At 42.0% G+C, this 23,241-nt stretch overlaps 1 protein-coding gene across 1 annotated transcript; it reads right to left on the bottom strand.

Annotated features, from left to right (window-relative positions):
* Positions 1-2,439: 2,439 nt before the first annotated feature.
* Positions 2,440-22,775, bottom strand: ARSH (arylsulfatase family member H). Its single transcript, XM_069464098.1, has 9 exons — positions 22,684-22,775; positions 19,407-19,528; positions 17,329-17,454; positions 15,490-15,913; positions 13,285-13,421; positions 8,972-9,106; positions 6,127-6,289; positions 4,610-4,731; positions 2,440-2,807 (listed from the first exon to the last, which is right to left on the bottom strand). The coding sequence occupies exons 1-9, from the start codon at positions 22,773-22,775 to the stop codon at positions 2,440-2,442; spliced, it is 1,689 nt and encodes a 562-aa protein (XP_069320199.1).
* Between the last annotated feature and the right edge of the window lie 466 nt (positions 22,776-23,241).

The following is a 23,241-nucleotide window of genomic DNA, read 5'->3' on the forward strand; positions in this document are numbered from 1 at the left end:
ATCTGATATGAGAGTGGCCACACCTGCTTGCATTTGGATTCAGTCTTCAGGATACAGTGCATTATTAAGAACATCCACGGGCCGGGTGCGGTGGCTCGCGCCTGTCATCCTAGCACTCTGGGAGGCCGAGGTGGGCAGATCGTTTGAGCTCAGGAGTTCGAGACCAGCCTGAGCAAGAGCGAGACCCCATCTCTACTAAAAATAGAAAGAAATTATATAGAAAGCTAAAATATATATATAGAAAAAATTAGCCGCGCATGGTGGTGCATGCCTGTAGTCCCAGCTACTCGGGAGGCTGAGACAGGAGGATCGCTTGAGCCCAGGAGTTTGAGGTTGCTGTGAGCTAGGCTGACGCCACCGCACTCACTCTAGCCTGGGCAACAGAGTGAGACTCTGTCTCAAAAAAAAAAAAAAAAGAACATCCACGTTGCTGTGCAACCATCACCACTACCGGTCTCCAGAACTCTTTTTTCCTTGCAACATCGAAACTCTGACACCACGAAACACTAACTCCTCACCCTCCCCTCCGGCCCCTGGCAACCAGCATTCTACTTTCTGTCTCTATGAGTTTGACTACTCTGAACACCTCGTGTTATCTTGTCCTGTGTGCATTTTTGCACATCTTGATTTTCCTGTGTCTTTTATTACATGTCTATTTTGCATTGGCCTTAAATACATACATTCCACTTCTCCTATCCTTATAATTTCACATGCATTTTTAACACGTTCTAAGATGATTCCGTATCTCACATCTCTCTCTCTGACAAATACAAAGACCCTATAAAAATTTAATTTCTGTATTCTTCCTCCTGACTTAAATGTTACTGTTTTTTAACATACTAGTTTAACTTCCGCCCACATTAGGCATTTTTTAAAAAAAATAAAAAAGACAGCTTTCTAAAGTCAATGTTTGTTTGCCCTTGTCCCTAGTTTAACAATTTCATTGTTCACCATTTCATCTGAGATTTCATCTTCCCTTTTGGAACCATCTCTGTTCTCTTTTCAGAAATTTCTTCAGTTAATAGTTATTCTGATAATTCATGGCTGTAAACTCTCACTATTATTTTTCTGCGATTTTAGGTATTTCAGCATCATTATTGAATAATGTAGCTATGTAACTCTAGTTTCCTCTCAACAGTCTGAAGAAATGATTCTATCGTCTTGTGGTTTCCATTGTGGCTGTTAGCAAGTGTTTGCTTTTAATTTAATACTTATTCATATGTAGGCAACCTAATCTTTCCCTCTCACCGATCTGTGGCTCTTGTCTCTGTCTTTTGTAGTCTTCAATTACGACGCTGAAAGTCATGAATATATTTTTGTTTATCCTGCCCAGAATTATTTTCTATATGCACCTGAAATTAAGTAATCGTTTTAGTCATTTTTCTTTATTTTTCTTGAAATATGGACTCTTCCTCATTCTTCCTGTTCTGTCTTTCAGGAACCATAATTAACTGCAATTGATAACGCTCACCATAACAACAACATTAATAATAATAGTATTTATTAAATGCTCATTCTACACAAGGCAATGTTACATGAGTTTTTGCATATAATTCTCACAGCCAGTCCAGGAAGTAGACGCTGGTGTTCCCCATTTTACACATGAAGAAACCGCATCACAGAAATGTCTCTCCAATCACGTGGCATGAAGCAAAGCCCAGAGCTGTAGCCAGGTATTTTGTCTCGGGGGAAAAAAGATGAATTTTGGACAGCAAGAGGAAAAAAAGAGAACCAGGGATAATAAAGGTGCTGTGGCATAACCTCACATTTAATGTCTGGCATCTGCTTCATGCTGAAATGAAATTCTCACCACGATTTCCTACAGAAACAGCACATCCGTGGCCAGCATGTGCGAGCAGACGTTTCTAACTTGACCACGTCCACACAACCACATGGGACCTGCTACGTCTACGAATCATCTTCTAAGAACCAAAGGTCCGCAACGATCTGTGACACTCACCTCTCTCTGTCGTTTTCCTTCCACAATGACACCCACCATCGTATATCTTTTCAAAAAAAAATTATACGACAAAGTTTTGTGCGTTTGTGTACAAAATAGAAGGTTCTAGAAGGTTCGGAAATTCCTTCGGGTAACTGTTATCCTACTAATGCGTGGTGGTCAACCTTCCCTATTGTTTTCGCGTGTTTTTAAATACTTCCGCAACACTGTTGGCCGACTTAGGTGTGGAACTCTGGGATTGTCTCAGCTGTTTGAAGAGAGAAGAAGAAAACAAGGTTTGGCTGTTGTGTGGACCCACTTTCATTTTCCCGGGCCCTGTGAAGGAAGCACTGATGTCCGACAACACAACCACCATTGAAAATGTCATTTTTTTTTTTTTTTTTTTTTTATCCCAGATGCGATGAGCCAGTCGGGTGGGCGTTGACCCTGTGACCATGGCAACAGTCAGTTTGTGCTGCGTAACAAGTGGTCCCCGTTGCTCACGGAGCAGTGGGGAGGACGTCATGCTCCTGGTCACACCCACAGAAGGGGAAGGTCCCGCAACAGGGCTGCAGCCACGGTTTCCAAATCGTGTTGAACACGGAGAACTGCTGGGGGACAGGCGTGAGCGTCCTGCGGTGTTCTTTGATGGCCGCCTCAATCTTCTTGATCACGGAATCGAAGAGCGCTTCGTTGTCAGGGTTCAGGGGCCGGGCTTCGGCAGGGTCCTTGGAGATGTCAAAGAGGAGAGGTGGGTCGTGGTAGGTGACGTCACCGGAACAGGAACACATTCCGCTCCCGTAGCAGGCGCCGCTGCCCTCCGGGGAGAACTTGGGAGTCACGTAATGCACCTTCCACACGGTGGCACCTGCAAAACACATCTCTACTGTGACATCACCTCTGTGACGCTTTTAAGACTTTCTCCAATTAAAAACAAAGTTCTCCAGTGATTTTCCCAGCAATCAACAATATTCTTCTGCACGTAATTACATAGCAACAGCAGTATCTCAACCATAAGAAAAAAATGCACAATTTTACCATAAATTTGAAGGATTTTTACAAATTGTATCATGAGAACATTTGAAAATAATAGTGGCTACCCAAGTGGAAACTGGGTGATTCTACCTTGATCTGAAGAGGCGTCAGCAAAGTGGGTCATTAGCTAAGGTTGAATGTCACTTTCAGACCTGAATTTGGCAAAGTTCATTGGGCAAGATTAATCATTCTGTATTCTTCCCTCCTTGCCTCTCTTCCTCTTTCTCTTTTTCTCTCTTCCTTCCTCCATTCATTCATTCATTTACTTCTTCCTTGCCTTCTTTCTTTTCTCTCTCTTGCGTGCATGCACACACACGCACACACACACATGCATTAATCAGGTTTTTGAAGTTTCCTATATCTTAGAAAATAGTTGATAGGAAAAAAATCATCATTTAAAACAGCAATATATATATATATATATATATATATGTATATGAAGATCTAGAAATAAACTTTCTAAAGCGAAATTCAGCTATGTGCATCCACAATTAAATTGTGAGTACTCTTTCAATCCAATAATTCCATTTCTGGGAATTTATCCTAAGGATACGTTCAGATAAGGACTTAAAGATGTATACACAAAGATGTTTATACAGTGTTATTTATAATACAAAAAGTTACTACCGATATAATCCATTTCTATGAGGAATGCAGTTTTTAAAAACAGGTTACAGAGTAGTGTGCCTCGTATCAGCTAATTTTTAAAATCTATGAGTGTGCGAATGAGGTTATGCCAGCAGACCTACACACAGAACAAAACCTGTGAAGAAATATACCCCATCACTTTATTAGCAGTTACTTTGAAAGGTGGATTTACCAGCAACTTTCTTTTTACTTTTTCCTCTTTTTGATTTCCCCAGCTGGGTTTGGAAATGAAATTGTTTTTATTCTTAAAAGGAAGCCAGCAAACAAAAAACATCCCTGTGCTGAACAAAAGAAAAAATACACTTCTGTATCTTATGATGTTTTGACATCTTGAAGAACCTTACGGACTTTGGGAGAAACCAGCTTCTCAGGGCGAGCTAATGCCTAAAGATAGCTACCAACCCACTCTGGAGTGTGCCTCTCGCGTGCAAACCAACCACCTGCTTTATCTAACTCTTACACATCAAGACAGTGTTTCCTCTGCCCTAAATCAACCCGGGGCCAGGTCCCAGACAGCCAGGAGCAGTTGTTACGCCCCAACACTCGTTGTAATTATCCAAACCAGCCCCTCCGTAGCTGGTCACTCTCGTCTGCCTTGCCTTTCTCTTGCAAACCCCAATAAAGGCTGTCTGTAGCCCGGGCTCTCTGCTTCCTGATCGAAACCTGGAGCTTCCACCTGCAGCCATGCATGGCACGACACAGCCTCTTCTCTTTGGAAATCTAAGTCATAAAAATATTTTTGTGGCATAGCCCTTGTCTGGGTCAACGCTCAGTTACCTTTGTAAATTAAAATCTTTTGGGTACAGATCACGCCCATGCCTCTCTCTAAAATGCTACCGCAGTGTGCTAGCTCCTTAGACAGCATTCCTAGGGGAAAGAAAACCATCCTAACCAGGTGACATTTACACATGGTATTTCTTCCCGAGAAACAGGAGGCCCAGGCTGTGCCCCTGTGTGTTTCCAAGTGTCCACAGTGTTGATACTCACAGTCCTTTTGGTGCCACCGGACCGTGTGCAGGTAGACCCCACAGTAGTGGAAGAGGAACTCGTGGTCTGAGTGGGACGCCCTCCCTTCCAGCAGGGGCATGAGGTTCCGGCCGTCAATCACCCTTGGGGCACAAAGGGACATGCAGACAAAGCAGTGAGAAATGCACAGCTCAGTCACATTTTTTTTTTTTTAAGACAAAATCTCACTCTGTTGCCCGGGCTAGAGTGCCGTGGCATCAGCCTGGCTCACAGCAACCTCAAACTTCTGGGTTCAAGCGATCCTCCTGCCTCAGCCTCCCGAGTGGCTGGGACTACAGCAGTGCACCACCACGCCCTGCTAATTTTTTACATTTTTAGCTGCCTGGCTAATTTCTTCCTATTTTTTTTAGTAGAAACAGGGTCTCGCTCTTGCTCAGGCTGGTCTCAAACTCCTGACCTGAAGCGATCCTCCCGCCTTGGACTCCCAGAGTGCTAGGATTACAGGCATGAGCCACTGCACCCAGCTATCGGTCACATGTTTTACAACAGAATAAGGAGGAGGGAAAGGAAGAAGAAGAACAAATTTCTTAAAACTTAAGACACATTTTCACTCTTTTTATGAAAAAAAAAAGAAAGGAAACAATTCATTTTCTGAGGTCATGGGAGAAGGGACAGGCTGGAAATATTATTCTGATACCTTGCTGGGCAGTATGAATTCATGCCATGCGTTGGAAAGATTGAGCTCCTCACAATCTTTTGTGGGGTTTTTTTTTTTTTTTTTGGATTTAAATTTTGCAGTTTATTTCTTTTTTATTTCAGCATACTATGGGGGTACAAATGTTTAGGTACATATATTGCCTTTGCCCCACCCAAGTCAGAGCTTCAAGCATGTCCATCCCCCAGACGGTGCACACCGCACCCATTAGGTGTGAATATACCCATCCCTTCCTCCCCCTCCCACCTGCCCGACACCAATGAATGTTACTACTAAATGTGCACATAAATGTTGATCAGTTAATACCAATTTGATGGTGAGTCCACGTTCTTTTGATTTAAATAAAACTTCACAGCGGTGAATAGATAACACCACTCCCCCAGCACACACACACACACACACACACACACGGGATTAAAGCCATAAAACATGCAATGAGTTCACTCACTTTAAAAGTCATAGAGAAAGTGAAAAAGAGAAACGATAGCTTCATTTGTCACACACCCTTACACATATGTGTTTTTATTCGGTAATTCATTTAAGACATATTTGCTTAACGGTCTAGAAGCTGTGAGACATAAAACAGGATGAAGTCCCACCCATAAGTAAAGCCAAACCTTTGCGTGCACAAGATAACACAAGGGAGAATGGTCAGAGGTATGCTAAGAAGAAAACAAGCAAAATATCCCACCCTGCACCAAGGGGACAAAGACATCTGGCCCTGTGGGTGAGATATTGACGGGTTATCTAGCACAGTTATCTAGTATATCCCCACACATCGAAATGTCTCTCCTTAGCTTAAGAACAAGCATCGTTTCCGTACCTGTCCTGGGGCAGAATCCCTCCTCCGATATAGGACAGCGTTGGGTAGATGTCCATGAGGCTGGTGGGCTCATCCACCACGAGCCCGGGCTCCAGCACCGTCGGCCACCGGAGTATTCCTGGTACCCGGATGCCTCCGTCCCATCCTCCCATCCCTTTGCCGCCTAAAAGCAAAGATGGCGACCACCGATGAGTTAAATCCAACCTTATGTGCTGCATTGCAGAGTCAGTCCGGATGCAACTTTTCCGTGAGCTGGCGGCAGACCCGCCAGGGTGCTACAAGTTCACAGACAGATACAAAGTAGCCACAAGATATCATCCCTGACTTCCAGAACTTCATACACTGTTGCAAACCTTTAAGTAGCCAAACGGCACATTCAATAATAATAAATAAAAATAAGCATTGCCATAAGACAGTATATACACTATGTACCAATGAATGTCCCAGATTTTTCATACTATGGGGAAAGGATGTTTGGGAAGCTGGAAAGTCTTCAGTCCTTATTGGAATTAGATTGGGCTTGAAAACACAGAAAAGGCTTGTTTGAGGTCCAAAGACAGACTTTCTAACATGTCTTTAGTATGACAATGATCTAGGAAAAATTATTTTGCGGGGAGCTCGGAAACAGTTTCCCATGCAAAACAGTTGTTTCTGTGAGCGTAGGAAGGTTAATTTGGTTTCGATGTTTAAATTGTCTATGTAATAATAAGATGTGGTTTAAGCTTACTTTAAAGACATCAGTTTCTTTCAATGCAGGTGTTATCGGGTTACAGTGATTTCCCATGGAGAGGAAGTAAGAAGAAAGTGTCAACAGGGAAATTGTCCACAGGCAAAAAAAAGTGCTGACAATTGCGTCTTAGACGAAGGTCCCCTTGGGTGTGTCTGAGCACAAATGCGGCCATGTGACCGTTCCGATCCTGAGGTTGAAGCGTTTGTTGCAAAATAAAAACGCTGCCTCTGTGCCAAATGACACAGTCAAGATCACATGGATTCTTTAAAAAAAAGCCTGAGCCTCTGTAGGGCGGAAAAATCTCTTCCTACGTGAAATGTTTTTTGGGTTCATGTTGTGTGTGTGCCCTTCTGACAGGCGGTCTGAATTTACACAGAAAACACACAACAGCGTCTGTCTTGCTAAAAATGATGCAAAATTATCTGTGGAAACATTCACTGGTCTAAGGAGTGTCCAAAGCCGACTCAGGTCCTCAGTGCTGTTCTGTATCGTAATGACGACTTGAAAAATTCCCTGAACCAAATTTGTGTTGTTGTTCTTGTGTCTACGCTTGACAAGCAACAAACAACCGTAAAGCCACCCTGACGTCTCCTCCAGCTTACTTAAGCACCTGTGTCTTTGGGAGGCACAATGACAACAAAATCAGTTGTTCGCCCGGGACATGGAATACATTTGTGTATGCAGTGTATCCCCTGCCTCACGGAGGCAAGCCGTGAAGCTGAGAACTTGTCCTCAGTGGTGACAGCTGCCCATGACAATTTTGCCAACCCTTTTGCAGGGTTGTGGGCACGTTTTAGGATGTGGGACTTTACACAGACACAACCCACACAAGCAATTATCACCATGATTATAATAGGATGTAATATTCACATCCACTATAATCATCGCAATTATAATAATCACGTCTCATTTGATGGCACACATACAGTGAATCAACTGTAACCTCTGCTTTTTCTAAGAGGCTTAACACGGATTCCGTCTTTGCTAATTAACAAAGTTATTTCTGTGGCAAGTTGGCACCGCAGGACAGAGATGAAGTCACCTTCTATCAATTCAATACATAATCCAGTGTATATAACGCCATATATATATGTTCACTCCATGTAATCCTATATATAGGATTACATATCCTATATATATTGGATTTTAGATTATAACAATATGTAGTGAATATATAGGAACTTATATATCATATTATCTATCATGAATACAATAAATGTGTATACATAGTGAATGCATATAGGAACATATGTATGACATACAAACACACTACTTTTTTAATAAAATACAAAAAGTGCAAACATTCTGGTTTTTATAGCAATGAAAACTTTGATACCCTTTTACATTTTTTTTTTTTTTTTGACTTGGAAATTAGGGAGTAGGACAGGAATAGCAAATACCAAGTTTTTGTTTAAAATATTGTTCTTGTTGGCACCGTTTTGCCAGTGCCTAAGAGAAGGCTCCAGAAAGTTGTTGAGCAGCCCGGCAAGGAGCGCAGCAAAGGGGGTTGGAAGAATCGGCTGACCACAAGGAGGTGGGCACCCCAGTCTATGCGACTTTATACTTTTTCTGGTCAGGGTAACACTCTTTCAAGCATAGTGATAATGTGGGTGATTTTATTAAACTAAGGGCTGGAATGTAGGCATTCAAGTGAGTACTAACTTAGAGGAGCAGTTCTCATCTGGAGGTGACCTGCCCTCCCAGGGGACGTGGGGCAGCGTCTGGAGACATCGTTGGTTGTCACCACTTTGGGCAGGTGCCGCTGCCATCTGGGGGGTGGAGCCGTCCAACACCCCGCAGGGCACAGGACGCCCCACCACAGAGAGACCTCCCATGTCCAATGCTCTCAGGCTGAAAAACTCTCTGCAGATGATCACTGAGACCCCAGCATTTCTTCTCATGAGGTTGTCATCGCTTCAAATGTTTTTATTTTAAGCGCCTAGAAATTGCCCCAAAATGCACAGCCTTTTTTCCACCCAGCCTATGAAGAGCTAACGTAAAAACAACTCATGTAAAAATATGCAAACGGCACGGCCAACGGATTCAGGCAAAGGCAAAGCCAACAGAGCCCACTGGTTTTACACCGAGAGGCGTCAGTTCTCTGCTGGGACTCACCTTTGTAGATGCCGTTCCAGCCGCCCAGCTGGGCTGCCCCGTCCTGGGACTCCAGCCGGGCCCCGTTGTCCGAGGTGAAGTACACCAAGGTGCGGTTGGCCAGGCACTCCTGCTCCAGAGCCTGCAGGATTTTGCCTGGGATGGTCAGAAACAGGAAGCCTTTACCTCTCGTACGTATCTCTTGTCATGCACTTGCCACAGGTAACAGTATGAGTTAATGCTGTTTCATTACGTATCATGTAGCAATGTCTAATTAACAAGGACTGCATGACACTCTAGTGTCTACCATGCTGTGTGTGTGCTGTATACGTTTATTATAGGATAGATAAATATATGCTATATATTTCTTATAAATATATGTTAATGTATAATGCTAGAAATACATAATTCATTGTTATACATTAAATATATCATAATAAAACATTATAAAAAATAATATAAATAGAACATGAAGTATAGTAGGTATAATACATAGTATTTATTATAATAATAGCTAATTTTATAAACATTAGAAATAGTATATTGTTATATAATATTCTATATTAATTGTTAATAATACATTACGTAATACCATTGTGTAAAATTTGTCATGTTTATATGATATATAAATAATATTTTATTATATAGTATTTGATATGTCAATATATTATGTAAAGATTCATGTTTCTTGTATGATATATAAGAAAATATAATATGAATTATGAAATAAAACTTGAATATGTTACATAAATATCTACACTATAATAAACATATTTTATTATAAACATATTATTTATATAAATATAAATATAAAATATATGTACCATTAATATCACTTTATGTAATTTTATACATAAGTGTATATACAAAATTATATATAAGTATACATAATTTTATACAAAGTATATATACATATACTTTAAGTGTTATATAATATTACATTAATTATATTACCATATTAATATGATTATTTAAATAATATAATGTAAAAATTAACTATATTGATTATATTGATTAATTTTATATAATAATTAGTATATGATAGTATATAAAATATTGCTTTATGATATGTTTATCATATATTATGTATATCGTTTCATTATATATAATAAATAAGAAAGTATATTTTATTATATGCATTATATAATAATATGTAATATCATTTCCGTCAACAATCCAAATAGCTAATGCAAATTAGGTCCAGCAGTTAAAATAAACTTATGAATACTAATGAAGGAGGAAATATAGTTTGAACTGTTACATCTCCAGGAATACACAAGCAAAGTCACACACTCGCCCCAGGGAGGAGCACCTCTTCCCTTGAAGACTCTGCAGTCCTCTGTTGCTGTCTGAAGTCTACGTCTAAATTGCAGGTTGTTCTTGCTATTTGGATTGTGGTTTAGGATCTGATAATAACTAATACTTTGCTAGAGTCAGCAAACACTTTTTTTAATGTGTTGCTAGTCCCTTAAGATGACAGTTTTAAACAAACAAACAAACAAACAACAACAACAACAAAAAAAACAAGTAGAAAGCTGGTCTCGTGCAACTCCAAACACTATCGATTCAACTTCTGATTCCTGCTGGGCCTTTGCCAATCACCAGACAGCACCGTCCCAGGGCTTGCGGTCACACTGCGTTCTCAGCATGGGGCATCAGAGAAAGTGCAACTAGCTGAACTGAAAACTCTCCCTTTTCTGTAAACGCATTAACCTTCCTGTTTATCTGTTGTTTCAAAATGATTTGTTTTAGAAGCAGCACTGATCATTTTTTAGCAATGTTGCTGCTTTAGAAAGTAAGAAATTTTTTTTTAAGCCAGGGTTTGTAGGAGATAAGCTTATACAGGCTTTCTGGTAAGAAGATAATTGTATGGAAACTATCAGATCATATTAGATCTCACTATCGTATTATGTGTAAAAGCGATTTCTAATGTATGTCATGTAAATAAAATAGCTGCACATTCTTTCTCTGTTTGGAAATAGATACATGTAAATCATTGCATTTGAAGCGTATAAAATGTATACGTCTGTGTGCATGTGTAAATGCTCATGGCAACAGGTCAGTCATGAGACCTCTTACCAAAGATACCTAGAAAAGACCCAATAATGAAAAGTGATTAAAAGTATTTTTTTAATACTCACAAGTTTCTTTAAATAGAATACTTAAAATGTTACCAAATTCTTAAGGATTCAGTAAGCTCATTTTGTGGGTCATATCAAGTATGGTACTGTTATGGCTTATTTTTTAGTAAAGTTGATAAGTAACCCCTTGAGTTGTATAATCATATTGTTAAATAAGAAGAGATACACACAAAGATGCCTCTCTGACTTTGAACATATCTCTAGTTTTGATAAAATATTTACAAGACAGGAGCGAGAAAATTCAAGAGTATTCAGGAGATGCTATGAAAAAAAAAAAATATATATATATATAGCTACTCTTACATTTCCCCTGTGTAAAACAATGTTAGCCATTTACTAAATGCAATCACTAGCTTTTGCAACACATCTTAGGTATTTACATATATCATAGAATAAACATAATCGTTTGTTAGTGACACACATTAGATAGAGACTTTAACAGAAATCCCCTTTGCAGAAAACTCTCCTTGGACTAAAAGTGTAACTACACTAAAGCAATTTCAAAAGGGGTAGAGAAAAAAAGATCACAATCATCTAATTACGTAAAAGCTACAATGTTGTAGCTGTTTTATACTGTAACAGGTTGCAATGTTTGTATTTGCCTACCAGGGAATTAAACTACATATAAATATACACACACACACGCACACACATCCCCCAGTAGAGATTAACTTAAGAAACACACACACACACACAAAAAAGAAACACAGAGTTTAGCTTTAGTTCAAGGAGCTGAAAAAGGGTTTTGACCGGGGATTAGTTCCCTTTAATTAAGCCCTTGAATTGTCCCTAATAATACATTCCTTTTTCCCACCTATTTCTGCTTAAATGCCTTGCTGGCAACACTTACTTTCCTCACATTCTAGCTTCTCTTTAGAATTAAGTATAGACTGTGAGTACTAAAGTAGTATCTAGAATTTTAGATACATATAGTGAAAATATAAAAAAGAAATTCACCCAAGGACAAGATTCCGCCTCTGCCTGTCCTATGAGATGTCACTAGCTCTTCAGTGATTTTCACTCATATCCTACAACTCTTCTGACTGTGGTTTACAGTGTCAAAAAAAAAAAAATATGTGCAATAAAACTTGTTTTAATGCACCTTAAATGCATTTAAATTAACATAGCTCTATTTCTTTCAAAGGCACTTGACATATATGGATAGAAGCAGCAAAGAACTGGCTTATTATTATTTTAAATGTCTCTGCATAGCACAGTTTTCAGAAATGTCCACTTGCAAGAGAAAACATATATGCATACTGTTTCAAAAGTAAACACCCTTGTTGAGATACTCTATCACACGCATAGTGGGGGAAAATGCAATTCCAGTAGCACAGCTATTTATTTTTCTGGTACATTTGCAAGGCCCCTCCCCCTCCCTCCTCCCAGCCCCCACCTTTTGAGTTATTACTTAGTATTATTTTTCTATATTAACCACTATGACTTTGAGATAAATGGCTTTGGTTTGACAAATTCCCATCCCCAATTTCTAAGCATTTCTTGAAAAACTAATAACACATTTTGTTTTATATCCATCAAAATAACCAGCAACGATAATATTCTTCACGGTACTTTATCTTGCCAATGGGTTTTTCAGGAAAGTGGCTGTCTTTATTGTAAAGGTGGGAAAACCTAAACTGTTATCTTGGGGAATGTATTTTACTGGTATTGCTGGACAATGATAGCCCAGATTTTTTTTTGTTTTTGTTTTTTTTTTTTTAGACTGAGTCTCACTCTGTTGCCTGGGCTAGAGTGAGTGCCGTGGTGTCAGCCTCGCTCACAGCAACCTCAAACTCCTGGGCTCAAGCGATCCTCCTGCCTCAGCCTCCCGAGTAGCTGGGACTACAGGCATGCGCCACCATGCCCGGCTAATTTTTTCTATATATATTTTTAGTTGTCCAGATAATTTCTTTCTATTTTTAGTAGAGACAGGGTCTCACTCTTGCTCAGGCTGGTCTCGAACTCCTGACCTTGAGTGATCGTCCCACCTCGGCCTCCCAGAGTGCTGGGATTACAGGCGTGAGCCACCGCACCTGGCCAAAGCCCAGATTTTAATAAGATTCCGCGAAACAAATACTTATCGGGTGTCTGTGACGGACAAAGGGGCTGGGCATTTTTTGAGACAATTAACGCAGTTTTTTTCTCTAGCTCGTGCCGCCTTCTATATGCAAAGCCATGTCACTGAGTACTCACCCACCATCCAATCCATTTCCTCCACATTGTCCCCGTACAATCCGTATTTACTGTGCCCGACGAACTTCTCTTTGGTGACAAGAGGGGTGTGGACGTGCAGGAAGGAAAAGAAGAGAAGAAAAGGTTCCCGTTTATACCTAAGGAGCAGAAAGTCAGCAGAATCACCTCCGTCCGTAAGGCCATTGCTCCCGTCTGCACGGGACCCCGCCCGGGTTGAGAGATCTCACAACACTCGGGGAAGTTTTTCTGGGTGCTTTCGGTGACAACGCCACCCCTGCGAGTCGGGACCACAGCAAGACTGATGTTGAAAGGACGTGAGGAGAAATAAAGGACTGCGGGACATTGTGCTCCCTACAGAACATTTAGTGCAGTCCGTTTTACACGTTCTTGGATGCAGCTTAGCATCTGATATAAAGTAGCAGGTTAATACATCTTTTCATTTTTGTTGAATGGATAAAGTTGCTGTTTAAAATATAGGTCTGTAATATTCTAAAATTTTGAAAAATAAAATATATGTATGAGTGTGTATATATATATATAGAGATAGATACATAGATACATACATAGGTACATAGATAGATAAATATTCTCTTCGTACATTATCTGAGAGTGTTTCTTTAAGTATGGGTTTGGAGGAATCATATCCTAAGGACAGAGCCAAATACACTGCACTAAGGATTCAATCTACCTTATTCTCCACTTCCCCTGTGTTCCTCAGGGACATCAGCTCCAATATTTAACTGAATACATGATCATAAATTACACTTTTCAGAATCTGTTACATCTAGGAGTGTCTATAGGAATAGCTACCAACGAAGGCAGAGTGGCAACACATAAGTAAAAATAGAGCATGCCGATTGTAGAAAGAGTTCTTCATCATTGCCTCCTCCTCCTCCTCCTCCTCCTTCATGATTCCTGGAACACAAGTGTGATGGCCAGAGCCTTGGCATTCACCTTGGGCCATGAGGCTGTTCATGCAGGACAGCAGACTGCAGGCTAGAAGGAGCTAACGTGTTCATAACCTCATGGGTATCTATAGCCTGCCCACCCCAAGAGAGAAATAAACTACCCTCATTCACATGTTGCTTTTTGTGTCTTGCACTTTGAGGTCACATATAGCTATTCCAAATCTACTCATTCACTCCCTGCTATACCCAGCATTAAAATAGGAGGAGGTGCAGCATTAAAACAAGGCTAGATGCAGTAGCTCACGCCTGTAATCCTAACACTCTGGAAGGCCAAGGTGGGGGGATCGTTTGAGCTCAGAAGTTCGAGACCAGCCTGAGCAAGATCAAGACCCCGTCTCTACTAAAAATAGAAAAAATCGGCCAGGCATGGTGATGCACACCTGTAATCTCAGCTACTCGGGAGGCTGAGGCAGGAGAATCGCTTGAGCCCAGGAGTCTGAGATTGCAGTGAGCTATGATGACACCACTGCACTCTAGCCCAGGTGACAGAGCAAAACCCTGTCTCAAAAAATAAATAAAAGAGGGGGAAGGAGGTAGAGATTGGTTGTGGTCTCTCAGAGACAGTCCAAGGAACTTGAGCTGGGAGGGGAGTGGCAGGTAAGGCGGCTGTACCGCCGTTCTGTCTGACGTGTTGGAGGAAATAATGAATGTGACAGGCACCGGGGCATACAGGGAAATGACATTCCACCTCCTACTCATTAACCCCTTGCAGTTATAATACATCATCTTCTATCCACTTCCCCGTAACCCCGCTAAGGGAGAAGAGAGACCATGTCAATGAGAGTCCACCGTGACAGCTTTAAGGAGCCTCGAACTTGCCATCTAGAGGTAAGTCGATGTCACATTCATGCCTGGCTTGTATTGAACACAGAAAACCTAAAACTAGGTATCTATAAACACACTCACTTTCCGATACTCCACGAACAGAGAAGCCTTCCTCCAGCTGCGTCTGAATGAAAACCCGTACCAAAGATTCAATCCATGTAGATATCAATACCAATCCATACTGGAGCAATACAGATATAGTAATTCCAGTTTTTTTTCTTAAAGGGGGCAGTGAAAACAATACATTTCCTTGCCTTTTTCAGCATTGAAAATTAGCAGGAAATTTAACTACTCTATTCTAATCTAAGGACAGGTTCAAGTGTATTACACGTTTTTTAAAGGCCCGTATTACCTGCTATGAAATAAAAATAAAACTCCTGTGCAGGAGGTCGGGCAAGAAATGGGGAGATACCTGTCAATAAAAGTGAGGGCTTCCTTCAGCATGAGGGAGGACACCCTGTCCTCGTTCATGGGCTGCTGGATGACGTCATGGTTTCTCATGAGGATGCAATTCCAACGCCGAGTGAACCCGTAACTCGAGTACCAGGATACGAAAAACAGCAAGGCGAGAAGAGCCAAGATGACGATGAGCATCCAGGGGACCGAGAACCAGCGGGCGAATTTGGGGAGGAGGAGCAGGAGAGGAACGGAGGCGATGGCCGCCGTGGAGATCCACAGCTTGATCCGGAGCCAGCGGTGCAGCTCCGGCGCCTTGGACGCCTGGCAGTCACTCAGAAGCCCAAAAGGCATCCCGTAGAAGTAGTCGAACCCGTGGTTGAGCGGGTGGTAGCAGTGATCGTCCCGGGAGCCACAATTCAATCCCAGATGCCACTTTCCTGGAAGCGACATAAAATGGTACCATTGCACCATTAAAGCTCCTTCTCTTTCTAGAACATGGAACTCCCTTTTCGAAAGTTAAATAGTAACTTTTATTCTCTTATCGTTGTGGTATCTTCTCGGTATCCCCAAGGACTTCCCGAGAGTCCCCGAGAAGGTTCCTAGACGTACCACCAATGGCTTTTTCCCTACAACCTGCACCTTTCAGATGAAAGCCATGCAAGAAGAACCTCGCTGCTTGCTACAGGAAGAGCATAGTGTTGGATTCAAATGAAACGGTTTGCTTGGTACCAAACGTTCTGATGAAAGATGAGAAATCTTCCAGGTATCTGGAATTAGCTGGGAAGCCTTGGGTGTTTGGTGGCCAGGAGACCACCGACCTACGGTATACTTTGCACGTTGGTGTTCTCATCTGGCAGTGGCTTCTGACTCTCTTATTCCATCCCCCCGGAAAGGTAACCAAAATCCTAGACATGAAGCTTTTCTCCAATGGCCCCCAAGTGAGGGATAATGAACTAGTCAAAGAAATTCATCATGAACAAAAGGATTCTGGTGATGTGATTCTTTAAATCGAGCACATACCCTATACGGGTCAGATCATCATGTTTGCACACGTCATTATAGTAATCTACCCCAGACCCTTCCTGACCAATGGGAAATGCACTGTCTACATTTATTCAGAAGCCTGAAGTCCCACTAATTAATAATGGGAGAGTTGCATTTGAATCGAGCCTTCCCTCCTCCCTAAAGATGTGAGCAGGTTGCTCCAAGCTATTCTACAGGATGCTCACTCCCCGGGTGCAACTGGAATTTCATGGGAATACCTTCCCTGCTGGTTGCAAAGTTCTTCCTTATTTTTTTTTCTAACTGAGGACATCTCAGAACTGTGTCCTACAATTCACATTGAGATTACTCCATTCCCCAAAACGATTTGATCACACCGTGCCTTCCTAGAGGAACATCTCCTTGGACCAGAATGCTATGGGACAAACTTATCTGGCCATATGTCGCCTTACAAACTCACGCCCCACAAAAATGTCACAGGACGTCATGGGATCCAAATAGACCGGGGATTGCCTCAACATGACCACTATGAATGCTTTACGTTCTCACGTTCAAGAGTATGTCTTTAAGAATGTCCTAGCTTTTGTGCTATTAACGGCATCACAAAAGTAGCACACCCTCTACGCAATATTCTGCTTTGGTGGCCACATTGGATATGCCTGTTTGCTTTCCGTTCCCATGGTTTTCCCAACACCGTGCCCTTGACACTGGAGGTCCTCGGTAATTGGGTGATAAGTTCCCTGTTCATTTGTCTCATCTCAAAGAGAAGTCAACCGGCACAGCTACAGCCCACGTCCCTGGCAAAGGGGAGTTGCACTGAGAAGGAATACGCACCATCCCAGTCCCATACCTATGAGCCCCGTGCGGTAGCCCCGATGCTGCAGAAGCTTGGCAAAAGTCGTTTCGTTGGTGGGAAGACCCCCCGAACCACCAAGCCAGGGGAAGGCACGGTTCAGATTGTAGGGGGACGCCATTCCTAAAGCCACAGAGGTCAACAGATTAGTATCACAGTCCATCATTTAATGACAGTCTTTGCAAATATCTCGGGATCCATCCCGACATACCTGAGATCCTCTTCTCCTACACCTCTGCCACCCCGCTCGCTCCCAAGCAACCCCTCGCCTTTATGGCTGTACTTCCCTACCCTTTTGCTAAATGCAGAACTCTTTGGTTAAGGGAAACGTTGGAGCATCATTGCAGTATTGAACTTTATGCTGGAATTTTTGATACATAGGAAGAACTGAACTGAATGATTTGTGTCAAATAATTTAAAAAATACACATGGCAATGACTTGACTTGGCATCTCTCCATCAATCCCTTCATTTTTTTTCTTAATTTTGTTACATTTTATTCCATCCTAATCAATACTTCGATTTCCTGAAATTATAAATATGGTTTGTGTTTTTTTTTTGGAAATTCAAATGGATCTATGTCTTTACAGCTCCTCACACATGGTACTATGTGATTCAGAGACTGCTTATCTGGCAACCAAATGATTTTGGAGAAAACTGAGAATCTTGAATTATGAAAGAAGTCCTCTGGGCTACAAAAACAGATAATAGTGAGCCAGTGTCTGTGGGACAAGAACTTTCAATGTTTACTCTTAATCTTCATGTAATTCACATTAACCTGATTCGTTCATTTCCCAGATCATATCCAATGAGAAGCTGCCACTTAGAAGGAAGAAAACTCATGGAAAAAAAAATTTTTTTCACTGAAAAATAAACTGTGACAGTGGATATACTAAAATGGTGACAAGCTGATACTAGAATTAAACAAAACACAGCAGTCAGGGGCAATTTCACACAGAGACGGATAATCTAGAACATTTCAACAGAGTCTGAGGACATCATTGCATTTTAGCTGGGTATAAAACTTGATGCTCAGGATGTTGATTGGAAGCTAAGCTACCTAGGAAAATATTAAATTGTGGTGACTACACTCAACTCAATAAGTCTAAATGTTCACGCTGCATGTGGAGGGTGGAGGGTAAAGAAATATGTACGACTCTCATTTCCTTTTCATTTTCATAGTCATGCTTTCTTCCTAATTCTGCCTTCCACTTTTCCAGCGTCATCCTCGGAAACTGATTAAACCCACTTACTTAAAACTTCTGTGTGGTCTCTGCTAGTATTCAGACTTCAGGGGAGCCAGGCACAGTGGCTCATGCCTGTAATCTAGCACTCTGGGAGGCCGAGGCAGGAGGACTGTTTGAGCTCAGGAGTTAGAGGCTGCAGTGAGCTATCACTGCACCACTGCACTTCAGCCTGGACAACACAGCAAGACCCTTTCTCTTAAGAAAAAAGGGAGGAGGGGCGGTGGCTGGGGGTGGTGGCTGACACCTATAATCATAGCACTTTGGGAGGCTGAGGCAGGAGCATTGCTTTAGGCCAGGAGTTTGAGACCAGCTTGAGCAAAAGTGAGACTCCTTCTCCAATAAAAATAGCCAAGCATGGTGGCACACACCTGTAGCCCCAGCCACTTGGGATACTGAGGCAGGAGGGTTGCTAGAGCCCAGGAGTTGGAGGCTGCAGTGAGCTACAATGATGCCACTGCACTCCAGCCAGGACAACAGAGCAAGACCCTGTCTCAAAAAAAAAAAAAAAAGAAAGAAACCAAAAGACTTCAGGGGACTCTCGAAGGATCTTACCACAAGTACCTGGAGGTGGGAGTGTCCACAGTACCTGGGAAATTGCTCCCAAGAGGCCCAACCGCTGTCACTGTGTGCAGGTACATAGCAGGAGCAGTAGCACCTGCTGAGAGGCTCACCTGTTCAGGCCGTCCAGGTATAACAATATAACCCCCTCTGAATATATGCTCCTAACACTTTGAGTGACCTTTTGAGCGTCCTTATAAAGAGTTGCAAAGACAAATCATTAGCAGGTACGCTGGTGAGAAAAACCGTGGCTGCATTTCTTTTGCGTCACCTAATCTGATGGGATACCGGCCGGTCAGGAAGGCGGCCCGGCTCGGGGTGCACATGGGAGCCGCTGCCAGGTGCTGGGTCAGCCTCACGCCCTCACTCGCCAGGCGGTCGATATTTGGTGTGCTGTGGACAGACGGACAGGTCAGCAGGTGAGATTTTTAATTGCCAAGAAAACGATCAAGATTCAACGCCATTCCGTTCTGCGGCAAGATGACGCTCTAGTCTGCTACACCTAAAATCCACCCCCTTACAACCTCCATCTGTCTACCTACATTTTTTTTTGATGTCAAAAATGCACATTTTACAACTACAGAAATGAAAACGGATGACCAAAATCATAAAGAGAAGGAAACAAAGCACTATAGGCAAAAAATATCAAAATAAAATGAGAGCTGTTGGAATAACAAAGGTTGTGAGAAGCAGGACCCTCCCGAACAGAAAGTGAAAGCAGAAGGAAGACGAAATCAAGAACAAAGTAAAACACAATGTGTGCAATTGACGGGACTGCCGCTAGGGTGAGTATCAGCTTCACTTTGCAGAATTCATCAACTGGGACACGTTCTAGATCTTTCGTGATACACTGTCACCACCAGCAGTATTTTCCTTCATATCTGTTTCATGAAAAAGCAACTTTCTTTCCAAGGTTGTGATCACAGTAATATTTACGAAACAATCATACAGAACATAAGATGGACAGAAAAGATGCTTCTGAAATAGATTTCTTTGTTTAATTAACGGACAAACTGCTGAGATTGTGGCTGGCCTATCTGAAGACTAATGGCTGGATGCTATTTTGGTTGTGAACTGGGTTGTTCCATACAGTGCAAAGGGACCAGACACTAAGTAAGTGCTATTCCATTATTGCAGATTCTGCATTAGACATGACAAACATTGATCTGTGTTGAATATTACATGCTACTTTTTATCAGAAAACTCCATGAGAAATGTTTAACTTTTTTGCTGACTGGCAACTGTCTATGTAAGACTTTATTCAACAAAGCAGAACAACATTTGGACTACCATTGGCTGATCTTTAATGTCATTCAAAGTCAGTTGTATGTAAACAGTGCTATTCCAGAGAACAAAAGGGTTCTGTGTGGTCTTTATTATTTTATTTTTTATGTTTTTTTCAAGTCTTGTGAGTCATTCTTTTTTTTAATTTCAGAATATTATGGGGGTACAAATGTTTTGGTTACATAAATTGTTTTTGTAGCGTTTGAGTCAAAGTTATAAGTGTGCCCATCCCCCAGACAGTGAGCATTGTACCCGTTAGGTGTGAGTTTACCCATCCCCTCCTCCCCTCTTCCTGTCTACCCACTTAGATGCCTCAATGGTTAGAAGCAAACAAAAAGCTGATATAAAATAATATATCTCCAGGCACAACCATTACAAACAAATACAGGACACATGGCATAATTAAAGCACCACGAGTCCAAGTGAATATGCATTTCAAAGGAAAAGTTAGCCAGTTTGTTCTTATTGCAGTCCTAACACTAATGGGTTAACTTACATTAGGTAAAATATTAATGTATTCCGCCTAGTAAACTTGATTGTTTTTTATTAAACAGTTGTGGCATTTTGGACTTTATTTCCCATTGTGTCCAATATTTTAAGGTCTTCAAAATACTGCAAAAAAATTTCATAAACCTATAAAATTCTATAGGGAAAGAAAAAAGAGGGGCCTTGCTCTCCCATAAACTAAACCATACCCAATCGTGATCACATGTGAAGAGATTTTTTTTTTTCATAATCCTACAGAAAGATGATGAGGAAGGGTCTTGTATGCCCTTAAACACTCTTGGCATCTGAGGCTCTCCCTGCAGCCCTGTATTTTGTGAGAGTAGGGAGGAGGACACTGTATTAATTGTTACTGACAATGTATCAACGCTGCATTTTGTATGAGCAGAGACAGCGGCTGCCTGCGAGTTACAATGTATCAATCCTGAGTGGTGTCTCCTTCCTAACTGGTTACTGCCACAGAATGGATAGGGAAATGCCTCCTTCAACCCCTCCTTTGCTTATACAGATCTAAAATGCCTTTCAGATCAACGGCTTTCCATTGACAAGTATCTGTTTAAAATATAGAACAACACTGTGATCCACTTGCCAAGAAGAAACAGTGCTGTTGAATTAAATGCACCCTAAAAGATACCGTGTACTTTCACGTGAGCAGGATTTGTCTGCCAATAGGGGGTAGAGGAATAAGGCAGGTCTCCAGGTATCAGAGGCTTTGGAAATAATTCAAGGAAGATTTATTTAAAAGTCTAGACGAGGGAGGTGTGTCTATCTAACGGAATGTTATTCAGCCGTGGAAAGGAAGGAGGCTCTGACACCTGCTTCAATGTGGATGAAACTTGAAAACATGATGCTCAGTGAAAGCAGCCAGACACAAAAGACCACATTTTATAGGTCGTGGGCTGAACTGTGTCCTTCCAAATCCATGTGCTGAAGCCCTGGCCCCCAGGACCTCAGACTGTGGCTGTGTTTGGAGATGGGTCTTTAACAGGTGACTACGGTAAAATGAGGCACTAGGATGAGCCCTGATCCAACAGGACTGGTGTCCTTATAGGAAGAGGAGATGAGGACACAGACATGCACAGAGGGACGACTCCGTGAGGACACGGGAAAAAGACGGTGTCTACACGCCCAGGAGAGAGGCCTCAGGGGGAACCAGCCCTGAGACACCTGGATCTGGGACTTCCAGCCTCCAGGACTGTGAGGGAATAAATGTCTATTGTTCAGGCCACCCAGTGTGTGGTCCTTGCTATGGCAGCCGGAGACAATGAACACATTATATAATTACCTCTATACGAAATTTCAAGAATTAGCAAATCCGTGGAGACAGAGAGTCAATCAGCGGTGACCAGCAGACTGGGGAGAGGAGGAGGCATGGACAGTGTGTGCTTAATGGGTGTAAAATCTGCTTTGGCCGGGATGAAAAAGTTCAGCCATGAGAGATGCTGGTTTTGAAGCATTACGACTGTACTTCGTGCTACGGAATTGTTCACTTTAAAATGGTTCAAAGGGTAAGTTTTATATGACATGAAATTTGCCATGACACTAAAATCCGACAGTGGTGTCCAGAGACTCAGGACCGCACTGCTAGGTGGTCTCTTGATTCTGCGATTTTTCTCAGCAGCCTGTGCTACTGCCTGTGATAACTAATGGCAGACAATGGGCTCCTCTCTGTCCAACGTCCTCTGCGATGACAAGGACGGGGGCGGCTGCGGCGTCAGGGACCCCCCAACACGGGCAGGGCGGGCCAGGGTGGTCTTTACCTCACTGTGTTGTTGCCATAGCAGCACAAGTCGCCCACCCCCAGGTCATCTGCCATCAGCAGCACGATGTTGGGTCTGGAGTTTCTCGTCATGAATGTCCCATGGACACCCCCGAACAAGCAGCACAGGGGCACCCACAGCCAGCAGATCCTAAAAGTAGTTTGGGGAAAAACAAAATGAAACAGATTAACGGACATTATCAATTTACATTTGCATTTTCGGCCACTTAAAATACAAAATAATGAAACCAGTACAACCTCTATGGAAAGTAGAATGGAGATACCTCAAAGAGCTAAAAGTAGAACTACCATTGGATCCAGCAATCCCACGACTGGGCATCTACCCAAAAGAACAGAAGACATTCTATAAAAAAGACATCTGCACTCGAATGTTTATAACAGCACAATTCACAATTGCAAAGATGTAGAAACAAGCCAAGTGTCCATCCATGAATGAGTGGATTAATAAAATGTGGTCTATGTACACCATGGAGTTCTACTCAGTCACAAAAAACAATGGTGATCTAGCACCTCTTGTATTATCCTGGGTGGAGCTGGA

This window comes from Eulemur rufifrons, chromosome 30 (genome assembly GCF_041146395.1).
Source record: "Eulemur rufifrons isolate Redbay chromosome 30, OSU_ERuf_1, whole genome shotgun sequence".
In the NCBI taxonomy this organism is placed as follows: Eukaryota; Metazoa; Chordata; class Mammalia; order Primates; family Lemuridae; genus Eulemur; species Eulemur rufifrons.

What these genes read in the sequence shown, in the direction of transcription:
- ARSH (XM_069464098.1), bottom strand. Translation starts at nt 22,775, where the DNA reads ATGACGAGAAACTCCAGACCCAACATCGTGCTGCTGATGGCAGATGAC. An exon ending in GCCCTCACTTTTATTGACAG is followed by an intron (nt 13,422 to 15,489) that starts GTATCTCCCCAT and finishes TCTGCTCCTTAG; the next exon opens with GTATAAACGGGAACCTTTTC. An exon ending in GGAAATGGATTGGATGGTGG is followed by an intron (nt 9,107 to 13,284) that starts GTGAGTACTCAG and finishes TGACCATCCCAG; the next exon opens with GCAAAATCCTGCAGGCTCTG.